The sequence below is a fragment of the Notothenia coriiceps genome, unplaced genomic scaffold (assembly GCF_000735185.1).
Source record: "Notothenia coriiceps isolate Sejong01 unplaced genomic scaffold, NC01 NC01_scaffold00019001, whole genome shotgun sequence".
Lineage (NCBI taxonomy): Eukaryota > Metazoa > Chordata > Actinopteri > Perciformes > Nototheniidae > Notothenia > Notothenia coriiceps.
Genome location: NW_011351702.1, coordinates 1,629,401 through 1,642,744, shown reverse-complemented (window position 1 = coordinate 1,642,744; position 13,344 = coordinate 1,629,401). Strand labels below are relative to the sequence as shown.

At 38.5% G+C, this 13,344-nt stretch overlaps 1 protein-coding gene across 1 annotated transcript; it reads right to left on the bottom strand.

Annotated features, from left to right (window-relative positions):
- Nucleotides 1-2,692: 2,692 nt before the first annotated feature.
- LOC104951737 (nociceptin receptor-like) lies at nt 2,693-7,628 on the bottom strand. The gene is made up of 2 exons (XM_010778469.1): nt 7,613-7,628; nt 2,693-6,775 (listed from the first exon to the last, which is right to left on the bottom strand). The coding sequence occupies exons 1-2, from the start codon at nt 7,626-7,628 to the stop codon at nt 6,231-6,233; spliced, it is 561 nt and encodes a 186-aa protein (XP_010776771.1). The 3' UTR covers nt 2,693-6,230.
- Nucleotides 7,629-13,344: the final 5,716 nt, after the last annotated feature.

The window sequence follows — 13,344 nt, the reverse complement described above, 5'->3', positions numbered from 1 at the left end:
TCAGGTCAAATATTTATATGTGATTAAAAATGCGATTAATTTCCATTAATTAATTACAAAGCCTGTAATTAATTAGATTAATTTTTTTAATCGAGTCCCGGCCCTAATTTTTTTGTTTTGTTATGAGATCAATTTGTGGCGGACGATATTTAATTGTGGCGGCCCACCACAAATAAATCAATGTATGGGAAACACTGTGTTGTGTGTTGGTGCGGTACGCACTGTCAGCAAACGATTCTCCATCGTAGATACACATCAACGATCAATCTTAGTTACATACAGCGGGGTCTAAGCTTGTATACCTTTTGGAAAATGAGTCAAACCTTTGTCTTTGTTTTGATATAATAGATGCTGACAATAACTGGCAACAGGTTTGATTGATTTGCATCTCCCACATCCACTTGTGCACTTCCTCCTCCAGTGAGCTGTTCATTCTTTGTCCTTGGACATGTGTGTGACAGCTCATTGTCTTGACAATTAATTACAAAGGAATTGTCAAAGAACACAAAGAAACCACTAAGCCAAACTTGCCTACAAGGTATACTCAAAGTAAAACTAAGAATACTTGATGGAATAACCAAACAATTTAATCGTAAAAGCGTATTTGTAAAGATATGATCATTTGTGTCCCTATTGTTGAATACAGACGTATTGTAAATTGGTGTCATTTCATGAGATTCTTAAATTGAGAAGTTGTGTGATGATTTATTTCTTAAAATAAGGAAAAAAAATCTGTTCGATGAACGGAATTTATGAAAACCAATGCTGCAGCTTGTTACTGGTTAAATCTATCTCAATATAAGATATCATTTCTTAATAAGAACAAGTAAGATATATTGTCTTAAAGTAAGAATACTTTTCTTAACCAAAACATTCTTAACAAGATTATTTATCTTTTTAGACAAAAATAAGACTTTTTCCCCCCAGAAACCAGTTTTTTTTACTTTCTTAAAATTCCTTTTTTGCAGTGTACCTGTACCTAAACATAAGGAAAATGGTAATACATGCAAGAATAATAATGTAAAAATTAAATAAAATGAAGTATGTTACTTACACCAACATCTATTAGAAAAACGATAGAGTCCATACGACAAACAGTCAGGATAATAGATCAATGAGTCATACACTACATGGCCATCATTTATTTTATTTTCATTTCATATGCAGAGAAAAATATACAGTTTAAAATTCAAGCTTCAGCAAAAAGTCTCTATGCATCGACAACAAGCCAGCTAGCATGGTAGTTCAGTCCGCGATTAGCAGAACCGGAACAAGTCATTTTATAGCTTCAGCCAGAGTCATGTGATACAAACAGCTCTGTCACCTGACCCCAACACATCCCCAACCACTTTAGAAATCCCGCTATCAGCGAATTTTGACTAGACAGCATCAGTTCATTTGACACTGACATATGTTCTTCACATTTTAAGCATTTAGCAGATACTCTGACCTAGTCCCAACCCCAGCGTGAGATAAGAAGTGTAAAAAAACGACTTCACGTTTTTGATCACAGCTCAATTGTGTGTGGATTTATAGTTGAAGGTGAAGGGAAGTTTAAAAGTGGGGCCTTTTAAGCAACAAAAGCAAAAATGTAATTCATTTTTAAGCCTTTAAGAACTGTTTCATTTCATAACTCAGGCAGCGAGCAAAATGCGGTCCACAAGTAATACATAGATACATACCAGACAGTCTCCGCACAGCAAAAAACACTAATGCAATACTGTTTTTCTCTTTTACAGCAATAATATTAATAACAACAACATCAACATTGTTTGTTTTTTCTTCCTAGATTTGGATTTTCAACAGGTTTTTAATTTGACATTCATGTGGTCTGTAAAAGGTAAACGAATGAAAGGAATATCTCCCTGCGATCAGATGCACGGAGGTAACAATACGTACCATTACGGTTGGCGAGAACAAGTTTTCATTTATACACCAAGAATGACAAGAGAAAGAGGTCAGACGTTAAATGATGATCAGAACCATATTTTATAGTTTCACATAAGTGTAATATTAAACATAATTTTTATACAGAGCTAACAGACGGTATAATGCACTTTGCATTGTTAAACAGAAATATTTTGCCCTCTTGGAGTCCTCTTTATGTAGTTTTGTGCTACAAAAAACATCAAACAGTAATACAAAATATGGTAGCATCTTCAGTTTTAACAGCGACAACAAAGAGCCTCACAGCTGCGTTATAGCACGTCTTCATAAAGGTTAATCACGTCGAAGACAGTGTCCTTGGTGCTCCGGATATTTTTCCTACACAGAGTCTGCTATGTTGAACAAAAGATGACCAGTATTCATAAAGCTATCTCAAAACAGTACAACCAGACTTATTCATCAGTGATACCAGGGGTGTGACCAAAAACATATAGCTTCAAGAATGTATGACACTAATAGAAACTATTTTGGATTTTTTTAATTTTCAATGACCTATTATGCAAAATCCACTTGTTCCTGTCTTTTATACATAAACATGTGTCCCCTCGGTGTAAAGAGATTCTGAAAGTTTCAGGAACAAAGATTTGCTCACTTTTTGTCCTGATCCAGGAGTGGCTCCTTATGTTCATGTAAAGTAACAGAGAATCAGCACTTTTGAAACAGAGCTGAAACAGAGGGGATTATGGGATGCTACAATTATCTGTTTGGTATTTGGAGCCAAACACTTCAGAGACATGTTCTGTATATATCTGAGACCTGTAATATATTGATGAAAAACAGTACAATAGGGGACCTTTAAATAATTAAAGATTCTCTACTATACCTGATTCTTTAAACTCAAATAACCCACTGATTCCCATCCCACTGCTGATGACGTGCAATTTAGGGGATTTACATGTCCATCATCTCAATTAGCCTTTTAGCAGGTCTGTGTTACTGTTTCAGGCAGCATCCTGTAAGTAACAATAAGTAAGAAGATGCCCAATTCTCTACACCCCTGTGTTAAATACACAACCTCTGATATTTTAGCAATCGGTAGTCATGAATAGTGCAGTTAAACCCTTATATTAAGGCTTAAGACCGCTTTTTCAAGAAATACATACTCAAAATAGATATTTTTCTGGTGTAGAAGCTCTGTCCTCAAAGGTTTTATGAATACAGGTCTGGACTAGTATAAACTAACAGCAAAGCATCAGTAAAAACACATTTCATCCAGCCGGAGAGCGAGCTTCAGTTAACAGACTTCACTTGATAGTTAAGGCAATGTAAGTTCATAGAATTGTTCCTCTCAGATAAAAGAAGACAACATAAAGATTTGTATGTGCTGCAAAGTGTAACGGTACCAAGTAATTGGTTTGTACATACATAACTTAAACAATTCAATGTACATCAAACCACAACCCTTCATGACAGCAAAATGTGTCAACTTGCTATTCACAAATACATCTGAAAAGAAATGAACACACACATATTGTTTGAATTCAAAGTAATTACAGTACATAATTATCAAACCACATGACCAAATTCGGCCTTTAAAAAGAGACACAAATATAAAACTAAAGGGGAAACCAACCCTGAAACAGAATCCACAAGTTATTCTTAAAGCCTGGACAGTTTAACTGCTAAGTGCCTCACTGAAACTGCAGCCAAAGATGTCAGAGAAGTAGCAATATCCAAAGTGTGAAATGGTGTAATTGTTGTTTTCTTAAATTATTCTTAGCACATATTTAGCCTTGAAACAAAGATAAACAGTATTACTGAATGAGCCACTATCCTGAAGATACAGGATGTACAAGATATTAAAGGTGACACTCTGTTGTTACTGCATATTTCCAATGCCAGCAAATTGTGCGAATAGTTTTGAGAAATTGTTTGTCCTTACATGCTTTATGCAAAAATTACAGAACTGTTAAAGTGTTTAGTAAAAACTGTAGAGCATAAAAAACTACGACAAATAGAACTACAGCTGCGATCAAGCATTTCTGAAATTGTTGACTTATGTGAGGGAGACATTTCTATTGAAGAACACAAGTAAATCATATTTACTACATTTAATTACACTAAGCCCAACTTAGTGTCCTATAAGATGTTGGCATACCGTATGTAGTCTAATGCTGTTAGTGTTATTTCCGAAACTGTCCAGGAAAAGAAGAATACCATATGGTTTCTAAATCAGTGTCGATTTCCATTTTAAGACACTGAGAAGAGAGAGAGCCCCTTTGTCCCTCGGAGGGGGGTCAGAACACTGTGACCCGACTCCTGCTTTGCCACTGTAGCACTGGGAGTCAAAATGACTCAACGATATCACCCCTACCCAAACCCGCCCAATGTTAATGTCCCATCCTCAAAATACCTTAAGTTCACCACCAATCCAAAACGCAACCCCAAATCCAATCCAATCCTGACAGCAGCTACAGACCTGGGAAAATTAGCGTACCCCAAAGTGGATTTTATATATATATCTTAAACACTTAATTTTCCATAACCATTAGCAATATTATGACCAAACTGTCGGTTACCACAAAGTCTAAAATGTAGTGGTTTGGGTGAAACTGAAAAGTCCCTTCCATATAACCTGTAAGCGAAAGCCTGTATCGTTTACTAGACACTGATCATATACTAACAATTGATCGTTAACATGGCCTTATGTGAGATGTGCCGTGTTTCAATCAGGACAATCAGAGATTTAGTTGTTGGCAAGTAACCAATTTATTCCCAAATTGATCATTAGGTTTGGGTATCAGAAATGTTTTTGAAAAATGTACATACATTGATAAGAACCAGACTTTTCCAACTGATGAGCCCTACAATTTCACTGTCTAGAAAGCAAACTTTGGTTTATTTATAAAAATAAACTTCAGTCAACATCGCAAATGATGACTGCTTCAATGTTTACATACAGTGCTTACAGTATGGCGGGTCAGAGGTTGTCCTAAAAAGTGTGACTGTGTGAAATTGAAATGGTTAATTCTGAACCCTGTATACCTAGGATACAGGCTTTTTGACCTTTCATGTGTTGTCCCACCACAAACAGGCAAGAAAAAGGAGAAGGAAACCCAGGTCAGGCTTGTCCCAACCAATTTCATCCAGCCGGATACCCCACATTTCTGTCTTTTTTTGCTGTTTTTCCAGGAAACTCTTTCACCAGTCTGTGCCCTTAACCCTAATTATCCCACACCCCATAGGTTATCATACAAAGTCCAGAATCACAAAAACTCTACTTGTTGGACGGGGTTTCGACAGGCTATTTAGCTTCAGTACCGCTGAGAAATGTTGCTCAAACAAGAAATAACATTCATGAGTTCCATATACACAGTTTAGGAAACATTGTTCAATAGTGGCTTGTAGCATATACTTCTATTACAATAAACCTTCTGTCTACTGGCTGTATGATCACATTATACTTTGTAAGCCCTTCTAATTTCTTAAAAGGGCTCAGCAGCATTTTAAAATTAAGCATACCCTTTTTTAGAGAATCGTCACAATAGGGACCCCATAATGGGATCAGCGTCGTACACAGGGCATTTAAAGTTATTTTGTCTGAAACATCAACTGATGAAAATATAATAAACTGTAGTGAAGTGGGTATTACATATTTCACATTTCATGAAAGCTTTATTCTCCCTAGGCAGGTGTTCAGTCTGTGGTGGTTTCAGAGATCTTGGTATCTGCACTCCTTTTAATCCTGTGCTGCTTTCATTGTCTCTCCAAATGTCTAGCCCCAACACCTACCTTCTCATAATACAAGTACTGAGTCAGATATCTTTCTAGAGATGCAGCAACTGGGTACCAGCCTCAGTTGAAAGATTCAATCACTTTCAAACACCCCTTTTGTGTTTAAGTCCACCTAAAGATAGTTTGATTCTTACATTCCAAAAATGACTTACCGCTTCAGTGGAGTTAGGGCCATATTCATTCCAAAATCCAGGAATCAAAATTGTTTGAGCTATTTAACCCTAACCCCATGTCAGGCACCGTCGCCTACACAGACGTCCATCACGCATTCTACGAAAGCTTTCAATGTAGCCCATTTCCCTCTCCCTAATACTATATGTATTATATGTTTGGCATCACCATCCATATTCCTAAATCCTTTTCCTTTCGACCCCTTCCTCCTCATCTCCTTCCCCCCCACCCCAGGCCAGTCTTCTAGTTGGGGGGCGGGGGGGCTCGTGCCGCTAGAGAGCTGTAATCTGGGTCAATTCTGTGTTGGAGTTCCCTGTCCCGTGGTTCTCTCTCCTTTGTTGGGGGTCCACCCCCACCAAGGGAAGCTCCACGCCTAGTCATGCGGGATTAGATGTCCCTCCACCGTGCCCACTACCATCAGCTTTGCAACTGTAGGCCGCCGCCACCTCCCTGGCGATGCTCCTCATCCGGCCCGACTGCTGGGTGTCCAGGCGGAAGGGCGACGGGTTGCAGAACTCACGGAAGCAGCGTTTGAAGTTCTCATCCAGGAAGGCATAGAGCACAGGATTCAAGCTGCTGTTGACGTAGCCCAGCGCGATGCAGAAGTGCATCAGCACCAGCGTGAACAGGCTGCTCAGGTTGAAGCCCAGAGTCTGAGCCAGGACCATGATCTGGACTGGGGTCCAGCAGACCACAAATGCCGCCACCACCACCAGCACCATCCTGGTGATGCGCCGCAGGTTGCGATCCTTCTCCTTGGAGCCGGACAGGATGCGGACGTTGCGCAGGCGCTTAACCATCAGACTGTAGCAGATGCTGATGATAGCCACAGGGATGAGGAAGGAGAAGAGGAAAACGCAGGTGCCGAAGACAGGATCCCAGTGACTCTTTGGTTCAGGCAAAACCACGATGCACTCAATGGCTAGATAAAAGAGATAAAAGAAAACATAATATAATTGGTAAGTCAGGCCTAGTAGCAACAAGGTAGGGTTAGGCTGTATTTGGCCTAAGGCAGCATAAAGAGTGGAAGCAGAGGCAATGATGTGTCAATCATATGAGCAGTTACACAAGCTTTCATTAACTACAATGCTTCCTCAAAGCTCTGGTGACTCATGGATGCACTGGGGATCTAGTTTATTAGAAGCTGAATGGTCTAATTTCTTGCTTTAACTTCTTACTTCCAGTCTGTGGGATAAGCTAGGCTAAACCAGTCTGATTGCACAAAGCGGATATTCATATCAATCTTCTAATCTTACCGAAGCGGAATTTTAATAACTAAACCTTTGTTTACATATTACGCAATTAAACCTCGGTTTATTGTTACGGAGAACAATGTGGATGAATATTTGAATAACAATTCTTCATTTATTATGCAAATTGCTCATGCACATTTAGCAGTGCTACTAATAATAGCAGGCAGGCACAGATAATTGAGGAAAATACAACATGTATGCATCTAGAGTAGGATGTGGTGACAGAGGTAAAAATGGAAACAGAAGTGGAGCAGAATAAATAAAAAAGGTGAGAGAAGGAAGACAGAAATACAAATGTGTACCGTAGAGAGATAACAAGAAGCACATCAAATAAAATAAAGATTCATAAGAGTTTAGTTTTCAGATTACAGTATGCAGTGAAAGGTAAAATACATATTCTTTGAACAATAATGTTATAAGGCCATAACAGCAAAAGATCGAGTCATTTAACATTTTAAAACAAGTAATTGTGAAAGAAGTGACAAAGATATTAGGGTAAAACTGACATGTGAACACAGTCATTTGAACTACTGTACATATTGTTACTGTTTTAATGTTACCTCACCCGTTTCGAAGTGACTGTTTGAAAACCTTTTTTAAAGTAATATGTAAGTTTACTGTTTAAGTGTTTACTGTTTTGTTTTAATGTTACCTCACCCGTTTGACAAACCTTTTGAAAATTTGACCGCGAACACCAAAGTAAGGGGGGTAATACGAAGACAATAGGAGGGTTAATACTTTCTTGCTATGTCAGCCTAGTTAAACAAAAGCAGACAGCCTGGTGAAGCACAGAGGGATGAAAAGAAAGAAAAAACATGCTCTACATTATAATTTTTTGACAATCCATTTTTCAGAGAATCAACAAAAGGTCTAAACAGCCATTAGATTTTTTTGCCATTAGACAAATATCATGTTTAGCACGTTTTATGTAGTGAGCAGAGATTTAAGTATTTATTTCAAAGCCAGATGCTGTTTGTAAGGCCAGGCTTAAAGGTGTGGCAGAAGAACCCTTCAACCACTCTCTGTGTGCCTTCTTCAGACTGATTATAATATTTCCTCTGCACTAACAACTATGCTTTTTATTAATTAGTGAAGTTTTAAAAAGCCTCAAGAACTTTAAATACGTTCAACCTAAAACATTACTATTATGCAAAGTATATGTTTAGCAGTGATAGTTTTCATATTTCTGAAGCATTATGCTATAAATCAAGCGGTTTGTTTTGCTGATTTTTCTTATTTCCACTTAAGTCACAAGAAGCTTATCATACTTATGATGTAGTGTTTGTGGCTATAAAAGAAACATAATCGAGTGTCTTTGAATTAAATCCTTATACTGTGTTTGCAAAGGGACGATAAGGCAAGAAGTACAAACAAAATAAACAGACACACACACTGCATAAATAGCTGAGATAAAGCAAAATCAAACACATATAAATTGTAACTGTTAAAACAAACGGTTGATATTGTTCCATTTGGGGGATGCACCTCGCAAGGCAATGAGTGTGTGTGATTTATCGTGTGTGTGTACCCTGTATAAATGGAAGCTGTACCCGCGGCTCCATTACTGCCGTGATCAAGCCGTTGATAAAAAACACAGCCCTGGTGAAAGGACAGGAACAGTTCTTACCGGCCTGATAGGGCTGGGAAGTGTACGTGTTTTATAAGAATGGCTCTCTGGCGGAAATGAAGGTCTTAAACCTAATGTCAACAACACCTACGTATATAATTAGAGATGTCCCGATCCGATCACGTGATCGGGGATCGGAGCCGATCACGTGATTTTCAAAAGATCGGAATCGGGTGAAAAAAATCGGGGATCGGGATTTATTTTTATTTATAATTTATTCAATGTTACAAAACAAAAATGACCATGTTCAAGTCTTAAAGTCATCCTGAGGCCTTAGTTTTGGTTTCGAATTACACAACATCATGTATGTGTTGCTTCTTTGGGGCTTGTTCTCATAGACCTGGTTGTTTATTTCTCTCAAATCTGGCAACAGAGTGGGCAGGGCGCAGTGTCTAATTGTAGCAGTAAGCTAACGAGTACTGATAAGCTTTATTTTGTTTTGATCCAATGCTGCACAACTGAACTGATCCAATGCTGCTGTGAAAGAAAGAAGCTATATCCATGTTGGATAGAATATCCAATTTAAATAAAAAAATAACCTTAAGAGACAACTTGAATGCTTTTTTTCTTTTTTTTTCTCTTAATGCATTGCATAAAGATCGGATCGGGAAAAATCGGTATCGGCAAATTGTCAAAATCAAATGATCGGAATCGGATCGGGAGCAAAAAAAGGTGATCGGGACATCCCTAGCAGTAACATGTTCAGTTTGGACTAGAGACAAATCTAAATTGTGTCCAAACATCTCTGGATTAAATGTGTTAAATAAGGTCTGCCATTAAAGGATTACTTTCATTATCTGTAACTGTCATACTTTCATATCCAAGCTGAGGTCTTTATTGTGTAGGAAGCTCTGAAGGAACTGTTTGTGGATAACCAGTGTTCAAATGTGAACTATGTTCCCACGAACTGACTCAGTGGCATCCTCTGTCTCATCATAAAGAGTCTCTCACTTTCAGTGTGAGACTGCCAAGGCACACNAAACTCTCAATATACTCTATATAGTATTATCTTGGACCCTCAAGTAATCACAAATTATTGGTTTTGGCTAGACTAGTTTGACAGAAACAGTTTTCATTGACAAAAAGTAGACTAAAATTATTAGTTTTCAATGAAAACTGTTTCTGTCAAACTAGTCTAGCCAAAACCAATAATTTGTGATTACTTGAGGGTCCAAGATAATACTATATAGAGTATATTGAGAGTTTTTAAGATTTGTAGGATTTTTTATTGCACGCTCTAATAGCCTTAAATAAGGTCTATGGTTAACACAAGCTTAAGAGATTTTCATGGTAAAAAATAATTGCTAATCAGTGACTAAAGGAGACTATACTCTAGTCATCACGCCAAACATTAGCCACCTTAGCTTAGCAGTTGCACAAGTAGCTTGTTTTTAGCATTGCATTAGCTTTTTGTTTCTGCCGATTGCATGTTCCCATCAAAAGTAGTAGTGTGTTAATATGTAGAGATAATCTTGCTGAGATGAACAACTAAAAGTATCTCAAATGTGTGTTAGGGACTAAGCTTATTTTCTGCCATATTCCGAAATGTAACGGAAAAAATCCCATTGCATTTTGTCGAGTGAGCCCTTGCTAAGCTAACTTCAAAGGCGGTCCACAAAAAGACATAATCACTGCACCACTCTATTGTCTTTAGTATTAAGTTAAAGCACCTTTTGTACAAAGCTAATTGTCTCCCACTCTATTGTTTGATCGAGCAGTGTCTTGATTGCTTGAGGGTCCAAGATAATACTTGGCACCTTGGAATATTCACAGAGTGTTTTAAGATTTGGAGGATTTTTAATTGCACACTAATAGTCATCGCTAATATTCAGCAGTCTCTTTAATAGAGAATAGCTGTATATATATCTTTGCAAAGTGAGAGCTGCAGTGAAGGCGAGGACAGATAGACGGTATTTAAAACTACAAAGTGTTCTCTCGGTTGTCAAAGGTGTTTTGTGTTCCTCAGCGTGAAGCTTTTATTCAAAGGCTGGCCAAGTCTTTCTTTTCTTTGAGGTTTTTTAATGCTCTCCAGACTCCACATTAGAGGGTTTGCATGGTTTTGTTCAAATATATATTTCGTCAATATTATTCAGGGATAAAGTAAAAAGTATTATTATTCATTCTGCTGCAGATTTGCTCCCATCATGTCCGGAGTGTTACCATTTATTTTTGTATTCTACATTCCCAGCAGAGCGCTTAACACGAGAAAAACACCAACATGACAAGTTGGTTACATCTGTTCCATGTGGGCTCAGCAGCTGGTGCTGTTAATATTCTGTCGGGTTCTCCATCTTCTGATTTATGAATGAAAACAGAACAGAAACCAGTGTGGGTCCAAGCAGATTTTTAGTGGATAAGTCTTGTGATTTCCAATGTTATTATTTTGCGTCATATACAGCGTCCGGCTGCTGTAAATACTCTCTCGAGCACCAAATCTGCACCTGAAGAAACTCACATGGGGCCGGCTGTTATAAGAACATTTGTTGCATTTTCCACACACTTGGTCGGAGGTATTATATTTTCCGGTTTTCCGGCCATATCTTAGTAATGCCTTCAATCAATTTGGATCAAACGTCCCTTTGGATTTAAAGGTGGGGTAGGTACTTTTGGAGAAACCAGCTCGAGTGCGCTAGAATTTGAAGAAATCTACCACTTCCTTACAGAGCCCCTCCTCCAACACACACGAACGCGCACATGACCAATGAGGGCACGAGATAAGTTTGTGCACAGATGGAAGGCTGACAGGCAGGTAGGCCATCCAGTTATTTTAGCCGGGCCGGCTCAGATGATTGGTCGTGCTTTTTACAGCGCTACGGCTTCCACAGATGAGATTTTTTTATGGATTTATTGTCAAAGCATTTAATATATTCATTGCTATCAGGATGTTAAGAGCATTCCATGGAATATAACAAAGTGTTTCTGAAGTGAATTACATACCCCACCTTTAAGGATAAACGTACAATGGTTTGGTAGACGGCCTCATGAACGTGTCCTCATTGGCCACAACTCCCTCAAAATGTGACAAGTTCAAACAAATGTCTAATAGGAGAAAATGCTTACATATTGACACTTTGGACGGAAATAGATGCAAACTGCAACTTCACCATACAATTCATCTATGCCTTTATCTGTATGAAAAAAAAAATAATTCTTAAACAAGTTAATGAGTTTTCATTGCCATAACCCATAAGGCTTCACATTTAGTTGAAATGTCATCGATTTTATGGCAAAATGACATGAATTGTAAAACAAGAATGAAACACGCCATGATCATTTCAATGCATTTTCATTAAGGTTGAGAAAGATGATTTAAAAAAACTATTTATCCATCCTAAATCGTAATCGCAGTAATTGTCAAAAATGTGTTATTTTTTCCAACTTGTGCAACTGCAGAAGATTTAACAAATGCTTTCGTTTAATTAAAGTCACCTCAGAGTATCAATATACAATTTTACTTGTGTTAAAATAACTTGCATGTCTTCAGTTTATGACGTTAACCAACACTGTAACAAAGCCGCACGTTATCACACAAAATCTCAAGGGGTTTTTCCAATCTTTACAGTATACGGCACCCTTTATCCTTAAACCTTATTAACCTTTTGACTTCAGTCTAACCATCTGGCCCTTAAGCCTCCCTTAATCCTTCCCAGCTATACTGGTGGAGATTGTGTATACAGTCTGACGGTTATTCTTGCACACTGCTGCTATTTGTCCACAGTAATGAACCTGTGAAATTAGAGTTCAGGAGTTATCAGATGTTTCCTCCCCAGGTGTCCATCCCATCACAGTATCCACACGTCACTCAAACACCATATTTCTGTTTGAGGAAGTCTGAGAAAAGGAGTTGATACTAGGGATGGGAACGATTTAAAGGTGGGGTAGTTCTAGAAACCGGCTCGAGATACACTTTTTGTTATATTGCATGGAATGCTCTTAACATCCCGATAGCAATGAATATCTGAAGTGCTTTGACAAAAAATCCATAAAAAAATATCATCTGTGGCGCTGTAAAAAGCACGACCAATCATCTGAGCCGGCTAAAGTAACTGGATGGCCTACCTGCCTGTCAGCCTTCCATCTGTGCACAAACTTATCTCGTGCCCTCATTGGTCATGTTCGTGTGTGTTGGAGGAGGGGCTCTGGAAAGAAGGGGCAGATTTCTTCCAGCTGTGTATTTTCTAATTCTAGCGCACTCAAGCTGGATTCTCCAAAGTTACCTATCCCACCTTTTAATCGAATAATTTGTTTTGGGAGGTGTGCCTCAGTTGATTATGTGTATGACAGTGCCATAGCTAAGTGTGTTAGGTCTAAAGGTGTGTTTTGCTCCGCTCACCGGTCCCTTGCAGCGGGCAGAGCTGCTGATCTCTCTCTCTCTCGTCCGGTTATACTTCACTCGCGTTTATGTCCAAATCCATCAGACCTAGCTAGTTCTAGCTAATGATATGGCTGCTGCCCCTCCCTACACGCAGATCACGCAGACTCAAACCTCATCTTATGCCCAGATTCCAGCTGAGAGGGTCTTCTCTACAGCTGGTCTGATTGTGAATCGCCCCCGCCTCTCCCCTGAGTAGACATGCTCATATTCTTAAAGAAGAATGAGTATTGAACAGC